The sequence below is a fragment of the Odocoileus virginianus genome, unplaced genomic scaffold, assembly GCF_023699985.2.
Source record: "Odocoileus virginianus isolate 20LAN1187 ecotype Illinois unplaced genomic scaffold, Ovbor_1.2 Unplaced_Scaffold_16, whole genome shotgun sequence".
NCBI classification, from domain to species: Eukaryota; Metazoa; Chordata; class Mammalia; order Artiodactyla; family Cervidae; genus Odocoileus; species Odocoileus virginianus.
The window spans coordinates 511,819-528,985 of NW_027224278.1; the positions used below are offsets into that span (position 1 = coordinate 511,819).

The following is a 17,167-nucleotide window of genomic DNA, read 5'->3' on the forward strand; positions in this document are numbered from 1 at the left end:
TTCAGTAAAGGTATAATTTTTCAGTAAAGGTATAAAATAAAGCACTAAATTGTAATATATTCCTATGTGAAATATCATTGAGCATTTATATATATATAGTTAATATGTACCAATCTATAAAACATAATATCTCAAAACATAAATGCAGATCTCAAAAACATAAATACAAAATAATACCAATTATAATCAATTTTCTAAAATCATGTAGAAGAGTACTACATATTTTTCCTTAGTAAAAGAATGAAAATGTTCTGAAAGGTTATACAGAAAATTCACCATAGTCATTGTCTCTGGAGTGGTGGAGGGTGATTGGGAAAAGGGATGAGCCAAGGAGAGTTTGGTCTTACTTGTAAAATTTCATTAAGAAATGATCTGGAAAAAAATAAAAAAGAAATGATCTGGAAAAATTATGACAAAATGTTAACATTTAGTAATTTAGAATGTTGAAGCATGGATGCTTGTTATCCTCTATACTTTCCCACCTTTTAAACATTGTTCCAAACTGATACCAACAGTAAAAGCATGAGCGAATTGGTTGTGAGGTTGTGTGGGCTAAGGGACTTCAGAGTTTCCATTACTTGTATTCAATTCAGTTCAGTTCAGTCGCTCAGTCGTGTCTGACTCTTTGCAACCCCATCGACTGCAGCACACCAGGCTTCCCTGTCCATCACCAACTTCCAGAGTTTACTCAAATTCATGTCCATTAAGTTGGTGATGCCATCCAACCATCTCATCCTCAGTCGTCCCCTTCTCCTCCCACCTTCAGTCTTTCCCAGCATCAGGGTCTTTTCAAATGAGTCAGTTCTTCACATCAGGTGGCCAAATATTGGAGTTTCAACTTCAACATCAGTCCTTCCAATGAATATTCAGGACTGATTTCCTTTAGGATGGACTAAGGGACTCTCAAGAGTCTTCTCCAACACCACAGTTTAAAAGCATCAATTCTTCAGCGCTCAGCTTTCTTTATAGTCCAACTCTCACATCCATACATGACTACTGGAAAAACCATACCTTTGACTAGACGGACCTTTGTCGGCAAAGTAATGTCTCTGCTTTTTAATATGCTATCTAGGGTTGGTCATAGCTTTTCTTCCAAAGAGCAAGTGTCTTTTAATTTCATGGCTGCAGTCATCATCTGCATTGATTTTGGATCCCAAGTAAATAAAAACTGTCACTATTTCCATTGTTTCCCCATCTATTTGCCATGAAGTGATGGCATCGGATGCCATGATCTTAGTTTTTTGAACATTGAGTTTTATTTATTTATTTTTTTTTAGTAGAGATTCCTATTTTTACTTTAAAAATAAAAAAAAAACTAAATACACATTGGAATTGAACTACTACATTTTTCCTTTCACCCATGTTTTCCGGCCAGTAATGTCCCATCCAACACTATAGTAAGACAATGTACTGAATCTAAGCAGATGACCAGTAAAGCTGTTTGCTATCTCCTACTTGTGCTAAGCTAGACCATGGAACACTATCTTGGTAGGATTATTTTGACAGCCAAGAAGGAAGTGCAGAGCTCCTACCCCAAACCTAAGGAGCTGATTTACACAGAAAGGGTTTTAAGCAAACCTGCACAAACGCGAACATGCTCTAAGAAAAGGATATATTTTAGACTACTTCCAGCATACATTCACTGGCACCCAGTAAAATGGACCAAGGTAGAAAGCATTTTAGCTTTCATAGCACTAACAGCTAAAAAGCACACAGCATATAATACTTTGATCTTGAAGTGGGTAATCATGGAAGTTCCAAGATTGTATCCACTAGGTTAGCCTGAGTATTCATCTATAAAAATATTTTTTCAAAAACGCACAAACGAGGGTTATGAAAACAATGGGACTACATCTGGACCTGTAGAAGACAGTGGTAAAAAGACTGCACATGTAAGACTAGGATTTGATTTTCACATGTAGCTTTTAGGTAAAGGAAATCTCTAAGTTGATTCCTACTAGCTGTGATGGTAGGATTTTCAGAAATCTTGAGATGGGCAGCTAGCTGCAGTTAACTCCTAGATAAATACTCCCAGTCAAAACCCCCACTGAGGCTGTAGGACTCAAACCGTGATCAGCTGTGGGTGCATGAAAAGCCTCCTGGGACATGTGAGGCCTGCTGGGCCAAGGGTTGATGATGGTAAATTTTCCCAACACAGACACCCTGACATGAATGCTGGGGACAGGCATCCCAGGTAGAATGCTGGACTCGGGTTTGCTGCAGGAGCCAGACTCCGAAGCCTGAGAGAGGGGTCTACTCGGGGAGGAGTACTAGGGTTACCAAAACCAAGAATGTCTTGTGCCAGAAAGGTCAGGTAATTTGTCTTCTGACCCATCAATACTTAACATTAATGAAGAGTTGCAGAAGAGTCAGTCTTTCCAAAATGTATTCTTCTGACATCATTAGCCAAAGCCTCTCCCAGTCTATTGAGCTGGTGACGTCCAGGAAGAGCCCGGAGCCTGAAGGTGAGACCTAGGGCCGCAGATTGTTCTGGGAGGCTGGCACAGAAGATGATTTGCACAGTGACGTCACCACTAAACCACTGCTCAAGTCCAGTCCCCGGCCTTCTTTTTCTGCTCGGTAGTCCAGAAACATTTCTTTAAAAGCCAGAAAATCCGTAAATGTGAGGAGCATGTCAAAAATGTCACCGGCCACTTCATCTTTATGGTGCTGTAAAGTTGTAGTGAAAGCCGCCATGTTAAATCCAGGAATCCGCTCCAACAGCTGTTCTTCTATATACTTTTCTACCAAAGAAATGTATTCATTAAAAATAGGTGTGTAGGTAAGCTTATTCTCTTCCGTGTCTTCAAACTCCTGGTAGTACTTGTCCATGAAATTCCTCTGTAATAACTGGAACTCATCATCCATGATAATGTCCTCTAAACATCCAACCACAGCATCAAATTCTGCATCAGAGGCGGAAGAGAAGGACAGCGCGAAGCTCTCTTCCTCTAGGGCGTCCATCGCCGCCGCCGCCGCGTCCACCGCGCGTCGGAGAGCGGACCCGTTGGCCTTCTACCCTTGCCTGCGGCCCGGGCGCAGCCTCTGCTCTGCACCGCAGAGCTCCAACCGGCATCCGGGAGGCCTCGCCGCCGAGGCCGCGGCCGGCTCACAGCCCAGGCGGGTAGCGCCTGCGTGCGACGCCCCGGCCTCAGGCTCCCCGGCTGCGGCCACACGCCGGACGAGACTCCCAGCCGAACGTTGAGTTTTAAACCAACTTTTTCACTCTGCTCTTTCACTTTCATCAAGAGGCTCTTTAGTTCCTCTTCACTTTCTGCCATAAGGGTGGTGTCATCTGCATATCTGAGGTTATTGATATTTCTCCTGGCAATCTTGATTCCAGCTTGTGCTTCATCCAGCCTGGCATTTCGCATGATGTACTCTGCATATAAGTTAAATAAGCAGGTGACAATATACAGCCTTGATGTACTCCTTTCCCAATTTGGAACCAGTCTGTTGTTCCATGTCTGGTTTTAACTGTTGCTTCTTGACCTGCATACAGATTTCTCAGGAGGCAGGTAAGGTGATCTGGTATTCCCATCTCTTTAAGAATTTCCCACAGTTTGTTGTGATCTACACAAAGGCTTTGGCGTAATCAATAAAGCATAAGTAGATGTTTTTCTGGTATTCTCTTGCTTTTTATATGATCCAACGGATGTTGGCAATTTGATCTCTTGTTCCTCTGCCTTTTCTAAATCCAGTTTGAACATCTGGAAGTTCTCGGTTCACATATTGTTGAAGCCTAGCTTGGAGAATTTTGAGCATTGCTTTGCTAGCATGTGAGATGAGTGCAATTGTGTGGTAGTTTGAACATTTTTGGCATTGTCCTTCTTTGGGATTGGAATGAAAATTGACCTTTTCCAGTCCTGTGGCCACTGCTGAGTTTTCCAAATTTGGTCCCATCACTTCATGGCAAATAGATGGGAAACAGTGGAAACAGTGACAGATTTTATTTTCTTGGGCTCCAAAATCACTGCAGATGGTGACTGCAGCCATGAAATTAAAAGACGCTTGCTCCTTGGAAGAAAACCTATGACCAACCTAGACAGCATATTAAAAAGCAGAGAGACATTACTTTGCCGACAAAGGTCCATATAGTCAAAGCTATGGTTTTTCCAGTAGTAGTCATGTATGGATGTGAGAGTTGGACTATAAAGAAAGCTGAGCACTGAAGAACTGATGCTTTTGAACTGTGGTGTTGGAGAAGACTCTTGAGAGTCCCTTGGACTGTAAGGAGATCAAATCAGTCATCCTAAAGGAAATCAGTCCTGAATATTCATTGGAAGCACTGATGCTGAAGCTGAAACTCCAATACTGTGGCCACCTGATGCAAAGAACTGACTCATTGGGAAAGACTCTGATGCTGGGAAAGATTGAAGGCAGGAGGAGAAGGGGATGACAGAGGATTAGATGGTTGGATGGCATCACCAACTCAATGGACATGAATTTGAGTAAACTCTGGGAGTTGGTGATGGACAGGGAAGCCTGGCTACTGCAGTCCATGGGGTTTCAAAGAGTCTGACAGAACTGAGCGACTGTGAACCGAACATAATACTTACTGATTGCAAGAAGGTCACAAAAGAATATGTACAGTATGATTCAATTTATATAAAGTTTAAAATTGGAAAAACCAACAAAAAAGAGAACTAAGGTGACAATATGAAAGTGAAAGTGTTGCTCAGTCATGTCCCACTCTGTGTGACCCACGGACTGTAGCCCACCAGGCTCCTCTGTCCATGGGATTCTCCAGGCAAGAGTACTGGAGTGGGAAGCCATTCCCTTCTCCAGGGGATCTCCTGACACAGGGATCAAACCTGTGTGTGGTCTGAGTCACCAGGGAAGCCCAAACTTAAAAAAAAAAAAAAATTAAAAAAGAGCCGAATATATGAGCGAAAGGAACTTTCTTCTCCATTAGGTGGAGCTGTGGCTTCGTGAACCGGGTGACAGAAAATATTTTTCAATTCTCTCTCTGTCCTACCACTAGTTGGAAACGTGTTTCAATCACAGAGACAGAGAAGCTTGGGGAAGCTAGTATGAACTCCTGGGTTCATCAGCCCCCTTCCCACTCCTGTACGTGAGTGAATGGGCTCTTAATGAACACACCAAAGACTTTGATTACTAAGCCCCCGGAGAGACCAAAGCCCAGGTCCCAGGTTGATTGCTGAATCTGGAGTACATGCAGGACAGACAGGAACAGCAGAACAAAGGCTATAGAAACTGAGCAGCCACTGGGACCACAGGTCAGAGAAGTGGGCTGGAAGGTGTAGCGTAAACTGAACCAGGTCAGTGTCTGCTAAAGCACAGATATCAACATTCTCCATAATTTGGCCAGACCTAGGGTCTTTTAAATTAACAGTCAAAACATCCAGGATACACGTACACCCATGGCTGATTCATGTCAATGTATGGCAAAAACGACTACAATCTTGTAATTAGCGTCCAATTAAAATAAATTTTTAAAAATAATTTAAAAATCCAGGATAAAATCCAAAATTAGTTGGCACATGAAGAACCATGAAAATCTCAACTTCCATGGGAAAAAACCATTAGTAGTCATGACATAGATGATGGAATTACCTGACAAAGACTTTTAAAGTGGCTAGTACACAAATGCTTGCATGAGTAATCATGACCACTTGAAACAAAAATTAAAATAGAAAGCATCAGCCAAGAAATAGAAGATACAGAGAAAGGCCAAACAGAACCTTCAGAACTGAAAAATATAATTAACTGGAATAAAAATACCCAATGGAATGACTAATTATCAGAAGGGAGATGAAAAAAGAAAGATTCAGTGAAACTTTAGATGGATGAATACAAATCACTCATTCTGCAAAACAGAAAGAAAGAGAGAGATTTAAAGAACCAAACAGAGCCTCAAGGACCAGCTGGGATAACATCTAAAGCTCTAATATTTGTGTTATTAGAGTCTCGGAAAGGGAAGAGAATCAGTGCAGTAATAATGGCAGGAAATGTTCCAAGTTTGAGAGAAGACAAAACTGAAGACTCAAGTTGCATGAACCTGAACAGAATACCCTGCCCTGCATATCCATGCCAAGGCAAAAATCATAATCAAACTTCTCAAAATGAAACAGCAAAATTTTTGAAAAAAATGATGCAACAGCTATGATTCTGATGACTATGTATTTTTCATCAGAATCACAGGGGCTATTAATATCTTAATGAACATAAATTTGGCCCACATCATGTTGCTTCTTCATTTTGTGATTTTTTTTCACCCTCAAAACCCCAAACTTTCTTGCTAAACTCTTCCTAGGTGCATAGCCACACATTTGCTCAGTACATTTCAAAATTACTTCTTCCAAAATCCTATCAAAATTCTCGTTCCTAAATGCAGCTCTGCTGCATGCAAGGAGAACAAAGTTACTATGTACTCAGAGTGAATGTGCAGTTCGTTATATCATTGGAGCAATTAAGTTTTAAAGCAAAATTGTGCAAAAATAGCAGGTGCACATCATTTAAGTCCTTGGGGCCAGATGTGTTTTGGAGTTCGGAATGTTTTACACATAGAACATGTTAGTAATACCCCACAGGGACTGAAATAGCACCCTGTAATGAAACACACTAATATTTATTTTTGTACCAAAATGCAAATGCCAAATTCACATATGAATATTTACACTTGGTAACATAAATAATGACTGTAGCCTCACTATAGTTCAAGTACAGTTCTGTGACCAAAAGTGTTTGCTGCAAACTTAACAAATCTTGTTTCCTGGAGTTGTTTGAATTTTATATTTGCAGATAATTTATTGGGGACCCATATTTCAACCTTCAACTTATCAGTAGCTCCTATCAATCCTATCTGCAGATCGAGCTTCTCAAAATTCTTTCTTTAGATCTACTGCCAACATTCTAGCATTCTAGACCAGATCATTCTAGATCTCTGGCCTGGATGACTTGAAAAGACTTCTAATTGACTTCGCTGATCTGTGTCTTATTTCCGTACTAATCATCTTCCACTCTCCTCCCAGACTAGTCTTTCAAAACTGTAAAAAGGACTGTGTGGTAGCTTTGGTTCCTCACTGCTTATATAACAAAGCCTAAATTCCTATACAAGTTCCTACAAGATCCAGTATTTCTTTAAGCTCGAGCTTTATTTCTTGTTGCACTCATCATCCACGACAGTATGGCCATGCTAAACTACTCCGAGTTCCCAGAATAACCCACCAAGTTTCCATTTGCCAACCAGTTACTGTCAATCCACCTCATCTCCTTTTCCCTTATGTTCAAATTCTTTATCAAAGTAACCCATACACCCTGTCAAGTGTTCATTCCACTTGGAATAGTCAATGCCTCTAATTGATGACATGTCTATCTACCCTTGCAGCCTCTGTATCTTGACCTGCCAGCCCACTGCCTAAATGCCTGATAGATGCTCAAGAAATGTGGAGCAAAGCTGGGGAACTCTGTAGCTTTCTCCCCATCATGGAATCCACTCTTCCACAAAGAGAGGAAGAGTGAGCTCAACCTGTCTATAGCAAATGTTAGCAGAATACATAGATGGGATGGGGTAGGAGGTGGGAGGGGGGTTCAGGATGGGGAACACATGTACACCCATGGCTGATTCATGTCAATGTATGGCATTTAATAAAGTCTTTAAAAAAAATGATGAAAAAGAAAACATTTCTAGGAGCGCCAGTCCAGTGGTTAGGACTCAGTGCTTTCACTGCTGAGGGCCCAGGTTCAATCCCTGGGTGGGGAAATAAGATCCCAAAAGCCATGCAGCATGAGCAAATTAAAAAAAAAAAAAAGGAGAGAGAGAGAGAGAAGACATTTCTTGCTTAACCTACTTCCCTGATACAAATGTATATGCCACATGTATATATCAAAAAAGAAAGACGGTAATAATACATCACAAACGTTACCATGTAGGAGATGGAAGGAATAGAAACTGGGTCCCAGATGGTTGATATGCAGGTGCAGTTACTCAACTGCCAGTTCATTTCACTGGTCATTTCCATCTCTGAGGGTTGACACCAATTCACGTCAGATCTAAAGGGCAATTGATAAATCAGCTCACATTGGGAGATGACAAGTCTACCATGTAAACATCTAGTCAAGACATAGCCTTTGAGACAATGTTTATGCTAATCAATAGGTAAGCGATAATAGGAAGGAACCAGTAAAAAAGCTAAAAAATAAAAGACCGTGGCTATTTTCTACATGAAATTAAGGTATCATTACAAAGCTACATATTTCAGCTTAGTTTTTATTTTATTTTATTTATGTTTTAAAATTTTATTTCTGTCGCTAAGTCATGTCCAACTCTTTGCAACCCCATGGACTGCAGCATACCAGACTTCCCTGTCCTTCAGTATCTCCTGGAATTTGCTCAAACTCATGTCCATTGAGTCAGTGATGCCATCCAGCCATCTCATCCTTTGTCATCCTCTTCTCCTGCCCTCAATCTTTCCCAGCATCAGGGTCTTTCCCCAACGAGTTGGCTCTTTGTACCAGGTGCCAAAGTATTAGAGCTGTGTAACCTTGACTAAACAACTTAAACTCTTTCCTTATTTATAAAATTAGGATAAACTATGGTTCATATAATTAGCATTATTAAGAGAATAAATAATGTAATGTGTACTATTTTGTATAAATAAGAGAATAAATACAACCAAAAGGAAACAAACTCTTATTGAACTCTTACTAGGCTCTGTGTTAAGTGTTTTCACAATCTTAAATATTTAATTTTCATAATAACTATGTGAAGTAGGTATCATAAAGTCTCATTTTATGGATGAGGAGACAGACTCTCAGAGAGGGCAAATACCTTGCTCAAAGTCTTACAGTCAATTAGTGGCAAGCCTAGAAGCCCATATTCTATATCACTGGTAAAGGTTATTATCCCTGTTTACTTCATCTATTTCAACTCCTCTACCAAATTATGTAATAATCTATTCTGCATACACTTTAGTTATAAATCTAAGACATGTTTCTTATCTCTACAAGCTCATCTTTATTCTGTATTCATCATCTGACTTATTAAAATTTAGTTTTTATCCAAGTGATCCAGAGTTTAAAAAACCAAATAGTGCTAAAAGATCTAAAACCAAAAACACCAGTCCTCACAAAAGCAGCTATTTTTTTCCTTATGATATTTAATTCCATAATCCTAAAGAAGATGTTTATGCTACTATGTCTTCCCCTTTCACCCCGCTATATCTTCACAATACAGGCCCCAACTCTAGAGCAAGACTGCCTGGGTTCAAATTCCATTTCAGTCATTTCATATCTGTACGTTGGAGAAGTTAACAGAATCTGTGTATCTCAGTTTCTGCGTATGTTAAATGTGGATTCATTGCATTCATTCTACAAATACCCATTCAATATCTAGTAGGTGCCAGGCAGCATCCTTAGTGTCTGACATATATAAAACAGATGGAACTATTTGCTTTCATGGAGCTTATAATCGAGTGGAAATAATAACTTTCCCAAGTAGAAAGATTGAGTCATCATGTGCAAAATACTTAGCATGAACAATATCTGGCTCAGAGGAAACAAATGTTAGCACCAAATAATATGTCATTTTGATTTTTTCCTGGAGATCTGTCTACATCCTTCTGTTCCATTCCAAATTGGCTTCTGTACAAGTGAATACAACCCTTGGACTTCCACTGTTATATTGGGAATTCCCTCCACCTCTTTAAGTAGGGCTCTCTGTTTCCCTGAAACCCATGTGTTCCTCTTTCTTAATTTAAGAAAACCACTGTTTTGTTGGAGCACACACTGTGGGATCTTTCTGAGCAAAGGTGCTTGGTAGGCAATTCTTTTTTTTAACTTTTGGGTGTCTGAATCTATCCCTTATATTTCCTTGAGAGCTTGATCCCCCTTATTTCCTTACCTCTGATAGCAATTATAATCAACTCTACCTCCAAAACATGTCCCAGGGCTGTCCACTTTCCATTATACCCCCTACACGACCACCATTCTAGACAGAGTATTTCATGTGCACACTCAAAGAAGCAGCAGAAATTGTGGAATTTTAAAATATATTCCTGGATTTTATTTGTGAATATTTTATGTACAATTCTGGTATCTATAATTAATAAGCGAGCTTAGTCAGCAGTTTCCGTTCTTTGCTCTATCTTTACTGGGCTTTCATATTAAAGTTACAGACTTCCCTGGTGGCTCAGATGTTAAAGAATCCACCTGTAATGCAGGTAGACCTGAGTTCAATCCCTGGGTCAGGACGATCCCCTGGCAGAGGAAATGGCAACCCACTCCAGTACTCTTGCCTGGAGAATCCTACGGACAGAGGAGCCTGGCGGGCTACAGTCCATGGGGCTGCAAAGAGTCGGACATGACTGAGCAACTAATACATTAAACTTATGTCATTTTCTAGACTGTATTGTAGATCGCCCCTCTTTTCAATAGCCTGGAATTGAAATTGTCTACTCTTTAAGGATAGATAAAGCTCAACTTCATGTGACAATGGGCCTATGCATGTTTCTGCTTCTTCTTGGATGAATTCTGTCATTATATTTAATTTGGAAAACCATCAATTTCCTTTAGATTTTCAAATATGTTGTTACCAAACAGTTGCACAAACTATTGATGTATAATTGTTTTAATCTCTCCAACATCTGTGGTTATATCAGCCCTCTTATTCCTCATCTTGCATACATTCTCCTTTCAGTTTAATCAGAGGAGCTTATTTTATTGGACTTTAAATCAATGTTTCAGATTTATTGTTCCTGCAATTTTATTAATTTAAGATTTTATCTTTATAAATTTTATCTTCCTAATATAGTTTTATTAATTTAGATGATTTTTCTTAAGATAAATCTAAGTTCTTATTATCTTTTTTAACAATGATGATTTTTTTTCCTGTTCAGCTTTCATATTGCCCCATTAACTCTGATATGAAGTTCTCTTTTTCATGACCTCCAGAACTAAACAGCGTATTAAAAGGCAGAAACATAACTTTGCCATCAAAGGTCCATATACTCAAAGCAATGGTTTTTCCCAGGAGTCATGTATGGATGTCAGAGCTGGACCATAAAAAAGGCTGAGCGCTTTGAAGAATTGATGCTTTCAGATGGTGGTGCTGGAGAAGACTCTTGAGAGTCCCTTAGACTGGCAAGATCAAACCAGTCCATCCTAAAGGAAATGAACCCTGAATACTCATTGGAAGGACTGATGCTGAAGCTGAAGCTCCAATACTTTGGCCACCTGATGTGAAGAGCTGACTCATTGGAAAAGATGCTGATGCTGGGAAAGACTGAAGGTGGGAGGAGAAGGGGGTGACAGAGGATGAGACGGTTGGATGGCATCACCGACTCAATGGACATGAGTTTGAGCAAACTCCAGGAGATAGTGAAGGACAGTCCATGGGGTTGCAAAGAGTTGGACACAACTTAGCGACTGAATGACAAAGATACTTGGTAACTTCCCTTTTGATTTCCTGTTTGGCAAAAGGATTGTGTTCTATGCTTAGTTGCTCAGTCATGTCTGACTCTTTGCGACCTGTGGACTATAGCCCACCAGGCTCCTCTGTCCATGGGGATTCTTCAGGCAAGAATACTGGAGTGGGTTGCCATGCTCCTCCTCAGGGGATCTTCCCAACCCAGGGATCGAACCCAGGTCTCCCACATTGCAGACTGCAGGCGGATTCTTTACCATCTGCGTCACCAGGGAAGCCCAATGTGTCCTGCAATTCACATTAATTCTTGCAAAATAATTACTGATTAATTCAGATTTTCATGGTCAACTTTTCATTAATTAGTTATAATTTTATTGGATTATGATAAAATGTAGCCCATAAAATTCTTTGTTTTTTTTTAAGATTTTCTTTGGGATTCCTTGGAAGAAAATGAACAGTGTGTGTGTGTGTGTGCATGTGTGTGTGTGCATATGAACTTAGGTTTCTTATTTATTTATTAGGTATTTATTAGGTATTTAAATTCAGATATGTCCTTATGTTTTGTCTACAAGATTTGTCCAACAATGAAAGAAGTCATTGAAACTACCCAGTAGAACCATACTTTTCAAGCTCCCCACGCATTTCCAATAGCTTTTTCTTTAAGTATTAAGTTTTGTCCATACACTACTAAGACTGTTATATCTCCTGAAATAGTGTCTTATTCTGTTGAGTGCTTTTAACCTTACATTCTACACCATTTCTTGTTAATATTATCAGTTCGGCCTTCCTTTGATTTCCATTTGCCTATTTTTTTTTGTTTGCTTTTTATGGCAATTTTTGGCAAAAAATGTAGGGAATCACTCACTGAAGTAATACTAATTACCTTACAATGCTGAGGAGCTCCAACTGGCATTTTATTGCCTTTGTTTAATAAAGTAAAAAAAATAAGTATCACTCATTTACTACAGTTTCTACTATAAACTAAGAAAATAACCAAGAATACAAAGAACTACGAAGAATGCCAATATTTAAAACATGCTTAGCCAAAGAAAAGCCTTCAGACAAACCCTACTTTGAAGGGTTAAATCAAAGTAAAAAATAACCTTTTTTTCTAGGTGCTACGCTCATCAGTCCCTTCCTCTAACATGTATTTACTGGCTGTCTTTTTAAAAAATAACTCACCTGTTAGCTGCACTTTCTCCAAAGTTAAGATCTGTTTTATAAAACAAACACAAATTTCACATTATTTTAATGTAAATACTCCTATTAAAATGCATATAAATATATATACAAAATATTAGTTTAAAAATAGATGCTTACTTTCTACAAGGCCAACAACTGAACCATCCAGGTCATTTGCTATGACTTTTTCATTTTGCCCTCTGGCTTCAAAACGTTTGCGGGCTTGTGAAGGCAATGTTGGTTATAATATAGCAGAGAAAAGAATCTGAAAATAAGAATCAAACGAAAACCTAAACCAAATTTCCATCAATACAATAGTGATATATCTATATCTATACCTTCCCATTCGGAGAAGGCAATGGCAACCCACTCTAGTACTCTTGCCTGGAAAATCCCATGGACGGAGGAGCCTGGTAGGCTGCAGTCCATGGGGTCGCCAAGAGTCGGATACGACTGAGTGACTTCACTTTCACTTTTCACTTTCATGCATTGGAGAAGGAAATGGCAACCCACTCCAGCGTTCTTGCCTGGAAAATCCGGGGGTCGGAGAAGCCTGATGGGCTGCCGTCTATAGGGTCACACAGAGTCGGACATGACTGAAGCAACTTAGCAGCAGCAGCATACCTTCCCATTACAAAGTAACAGGACTTTAAATTACTAGGCTAATTAGTATAAATAAGGTCATTTAAAATTATTTGTTAAATTTAAATTGAGCACTTGTTATGTGCTAGACACTGTACTAGGTGCTAAAGATACAGCTGTGAATAAAGAAGATAAAAATATCTGCCTTCATTTAGCTTACGTTCCGTTGGAGACCAACAATAACCAAGATGAAGTACATAACATGTTAAAGTGCAAGTCACTCAGTCGTGTCTGACTCTTAGTGACCCCATGGACTGACTATACAGTCCATAGAATTATCCAGGCTAGAATACTGGAGTGGGTTGCCATCACCTCCTCCAGGGGATCTTCTGAACCCAGGGATTGAACCCAGGTCTCCCTGCATTGCAGGCAGATTCTTTACCAGCTGAGCCACCAGGGAAGCCCAAGAATACTGGAGTGGGTAGCCTATCCCTTCTCCAGGGGATCTTTCCAACCCAGGAATCGAACTGGGGTCTCCTGCATTGCAGGCAGATTCTTTACCAGCTGAGCTACCAGGGAAGCCCACATAACATGTTAGATGGTAAAAAGTGCTAAGGAAAAAATAGCAGGGAAAGGAATATGATATGTTGGTGAGAGAGTGGTCATTTAAATTTTAGACAGGAATGGCTCACGGAGAAGGAGACTTTTACATAAAGACCTGAAGCTTGTAAAGAGTGACCCATGTGGATCCACCAGAAGGAGCATCATGAACAGCTCTGAAGAAACACTGTGATTGTTGTATTTGATAAACAGTGTCTCCAGTGTATCTGGAGTCAAAGTGGTCAGAGTCGGAAGGTGATGAAGGGGTTTGTAAGGAATTTGTCTTCACTCTGAGGCTACCATCTCTGAGATGGGAAAGTCACTGGAGGGATTTGAACAGACATAATCTCTCTGACTACAAGGAGATCAGTCCTGGGTGTTCATTGGAAGGACTGATGCTGAAGCTGAAACTCCAATGCTTTGGCCACCTGATGCAAAGAGCTGACTCATTTGAAAAGACCCTGATGTTAGGAAAGATTGAAGGCAGGAGGAGAAGGGGACGACAGAGGATGAGATGGTTAGATGGCATCACCAACTCAATGGACATGAGTTTGAGTAAACTCCGGGAGATGTGAAGGACAAGGAAGCCTGGAGTGCTACAGTTCATGGGGTCACAAAGAGTCGGACACGACTGAGTGACTGAACTGAACTGAACTGAATCTCTCTGACCTGTATTTTAATGGGATCATTCTGATTGGCATGTAAAGAATGGACTGCAGAGGGCAAGGGTAGAAGCAGAAAGCCCTTGCAGTAGTGTAGGTAATGGTAACTCTGACTACAATGGTAGCACCAGAGATAGTAAGTAACACATGGTCAGCTTTTACATATGTTTTGAAGGTAAAGTCAAAACGTTCCCTCATGTATTGGATGTGGGTGTGTGACAGAAAGAAAGGAATCAAGATGACTCCAAGCCTGAGTTGCATTGGTCCTAGTCACATTCTTCCTAGAAGAAATGAGTCACTATTTGCCATTAACTTGACGTGGGGGAAAACCATAGATAAAGGAGGCTTGGGGTCAAGGGTCAAAAGCTTAGTTTTGGACTCATGGAGTTTGGGAACCCTACTAGATGTTCAAGTACTACCACAGAATGGACGCTTGGATATACAAACCTGGAGTTCAGGAGCAGTGGCTGCAGCTGGGAGTTCTTATCATGTAAATGGTATATAAGGCCATTGGCTTGGATGAGGTCATCTAGTATTTTTATTTCACAGTGACTGAAGAGGAAAAGTAGTTTCAGCTGGCCACAGGGTTTACAATACAACTGGCTCAAGCAACGAGCATTAGGCAACCAAGGCTAAGTGCTCAAGACAGCATGGGCAGAGATCACCAGAAGCCAGTTTTGGGCTGTTGGTACTCAGGCAGACATTACTTTGCTGACAAAGGTCCATCTAGTCAAAGCTATGGTTTTTTCAGTAGTCATGTATGGATGTGAGAGTTGGACTATAAAGAAAGCTGAGCACCAAAGAATTGATGCTTTTGAACTGTGGTGTTGGAGAAGACTCTTGAGAGTCCTTTGGACTGCAAGGAGATCAAACCAGTCCATCCTAAAGGAGATCAGTCCTGAATATTCATTGGAAGGACTGATGTTGAAGCTGAAACTCCAATACTTTGGCCACTTGATGGGAAGAACTGACTCATTTGAAAAGACCCTGATGCTGGGAAAGATTGAAGGCAGGAGGAGAAGGGGATGACAGAGGATGAGATGGTTGGATGGCATCACCAACTCAATGGACATGAGTTTGAGCAAGCTCCAGGAGTTGGTGATGGACAGGGAAGCCTGGCATGCTGCAGTCCATGGGGTCGCAAAGAGTCAGACAATGACTGAGTGACTAACAGTTTTACGTTTAAACTTCTTAAAAGCACTAATGATTCCCAAACCACAGGGCCTCAGAAAAGTCCTTCTTTTGGAAATGGAGCAAATGTTTACTATATATATAGTATTACTCAAAGGACTTACGTTCATCATAGTTTTGGTCAAAGTCACCCATTGAAAATGCAGAAAGTGTGTCCATTGAGAAAATATATACAAAAGAAAAATAAAAAACATCATTTAAAATAGACAGTTTAAGTCTTCAAGTTAAATTAAGAGCAAGCAAATTTTAATACATATAAACCTCATGAGGGTATAGCTCATAACTACAGGAATTTTTGTCTAGCATAGAGGGCCAAGTAAAATCACTGAAATACAATCAGCCATTAAAAAAGAAACAGGATATGGCTGATCATGTGCAGTTATGTACCAGTAAGTGTACAACAACCAGCTCTCTAGGAAAAGGCCTGTTTTGTAACGTCTGTCCATTTATTTCTGTGGTATAAATGCTTCCATCACAGCCGATTTCAAGTTACCACTATGTCATTAACTAGCTTCCAGATTTCCCAAGACAATAGCAATTGGGCTCCTGTGAGCTGGTCTGAGTTGTATCTTGCATACTCACTGAGTATAAGGCTAACTAACCTTTGGACTTACCTGGTAAGCAAAACTTGCTCCATGTACAGACATCACACTTGATTTATGTATGTATCATGTGTTTACTTTTTAACACTTGCCTTCTAAGTAGTATTTGCAGGTACAAAATTCAGAAATTACAAAAAGGGATACAGTGAAGACTTACCCACCCATCCCTTTCCATTTTATTCACTTCTCAGATATCCTTCCAGAAATGTTCTTTAAGAAATTAAAGAAATATATGTGCTTTCTTTTTTGTTTTTAAAAAGAATAAGCAGTAGCATCCTATACGCTGTTTCCCACCTTGCTCATTTTCTATTGAACAATAGAAAATACATGCATTTTACAATACATGTTGGAGGTCATTCCATTCCAGTGCCCCTTATAGAGGGTCATTTTGTTATTGCAATATTGTAAGGTATATCCTTGTTTATATGACATTTCACAACTATGAATATATATGGGATAACTTCCTAGAAATGAAGTTGCTAGGTCAAAGATTGCTTTAGGAAGAGGCAACAGATATAGTAAGCGGTTAGGGAATTAAAGAATTAAATATTCTAATCCTGCCCTCAATTATCACTGACATAATCATAGAACAGAGTCATATCACCTGAAAACCAGACTTTGCTTGCTGAGTTTGTCACAAATGGATTGTTTGGTATGGAGGGAATCAATGCACGCTGCATGCTAGAGAGATCACAGGAAAAATGAGTCATACTAGGCAATCAAGAGAGATACAAATATCCTACCTGGCTGAGCCTGCATTTCTTTCATTTATTCATCTATCCACCCATCAATCTATCCATCTTATTATATACTAACTACATACCCACCTATAATAAAGAGAAAATTAATAGCCAACAGACTGGTCTAGTAGAGGTTGATAGTGTAAATCAAATATAATTAACATAACCTTAAAAAGTGGACTGAATGAATAATATATGACCCTGATAGAAATCTTGAACAAT

General features: G+C 39.8%; 1 protein-coding gene and 1 pseudogene across 1 annotated transcript in view; both read right to left on the reverse strand.

Annotated features, from left to right (window-relative positions):
* Positions 1 to 17,167, reverse strand: part of VBP1 (VHL binding protein 1) — a 68,363-nt gene that overhangs the window by 27,910 nt on the left and 23,286 nt on the right. The window contains exons 10-13 of the mRNA XM_020889545.2: positions 16,810 to 16,886; positions 12,707 to 12,790; positions 12,569 to 12,599; positions 7,890 to 8,016 (exon numbers count right to left, since the gene is read on the reverse strand). Of these exons, the coding sequence (XP_020745204.1) occupies positions 7,890 to 8,016; positions 12,569 to 12,599; positions 12,707 to 12,790; positions 16,810 to 16,886 (319 nt within the window). The remainder of the gene's footprint in view (positions 1 to 7,889; positions 8,017 to 12,568; positions 12,600 to 12,706; positions 12,791 to 16,809; positions 16,887 to 17,167) is intronic.
* On the reverse strand, positions 1,280 to 3,190 carry LOC110134860 (ADP-ribosylation factor-like protein 2-binding protein pseudogene; annotated as a pseudogene).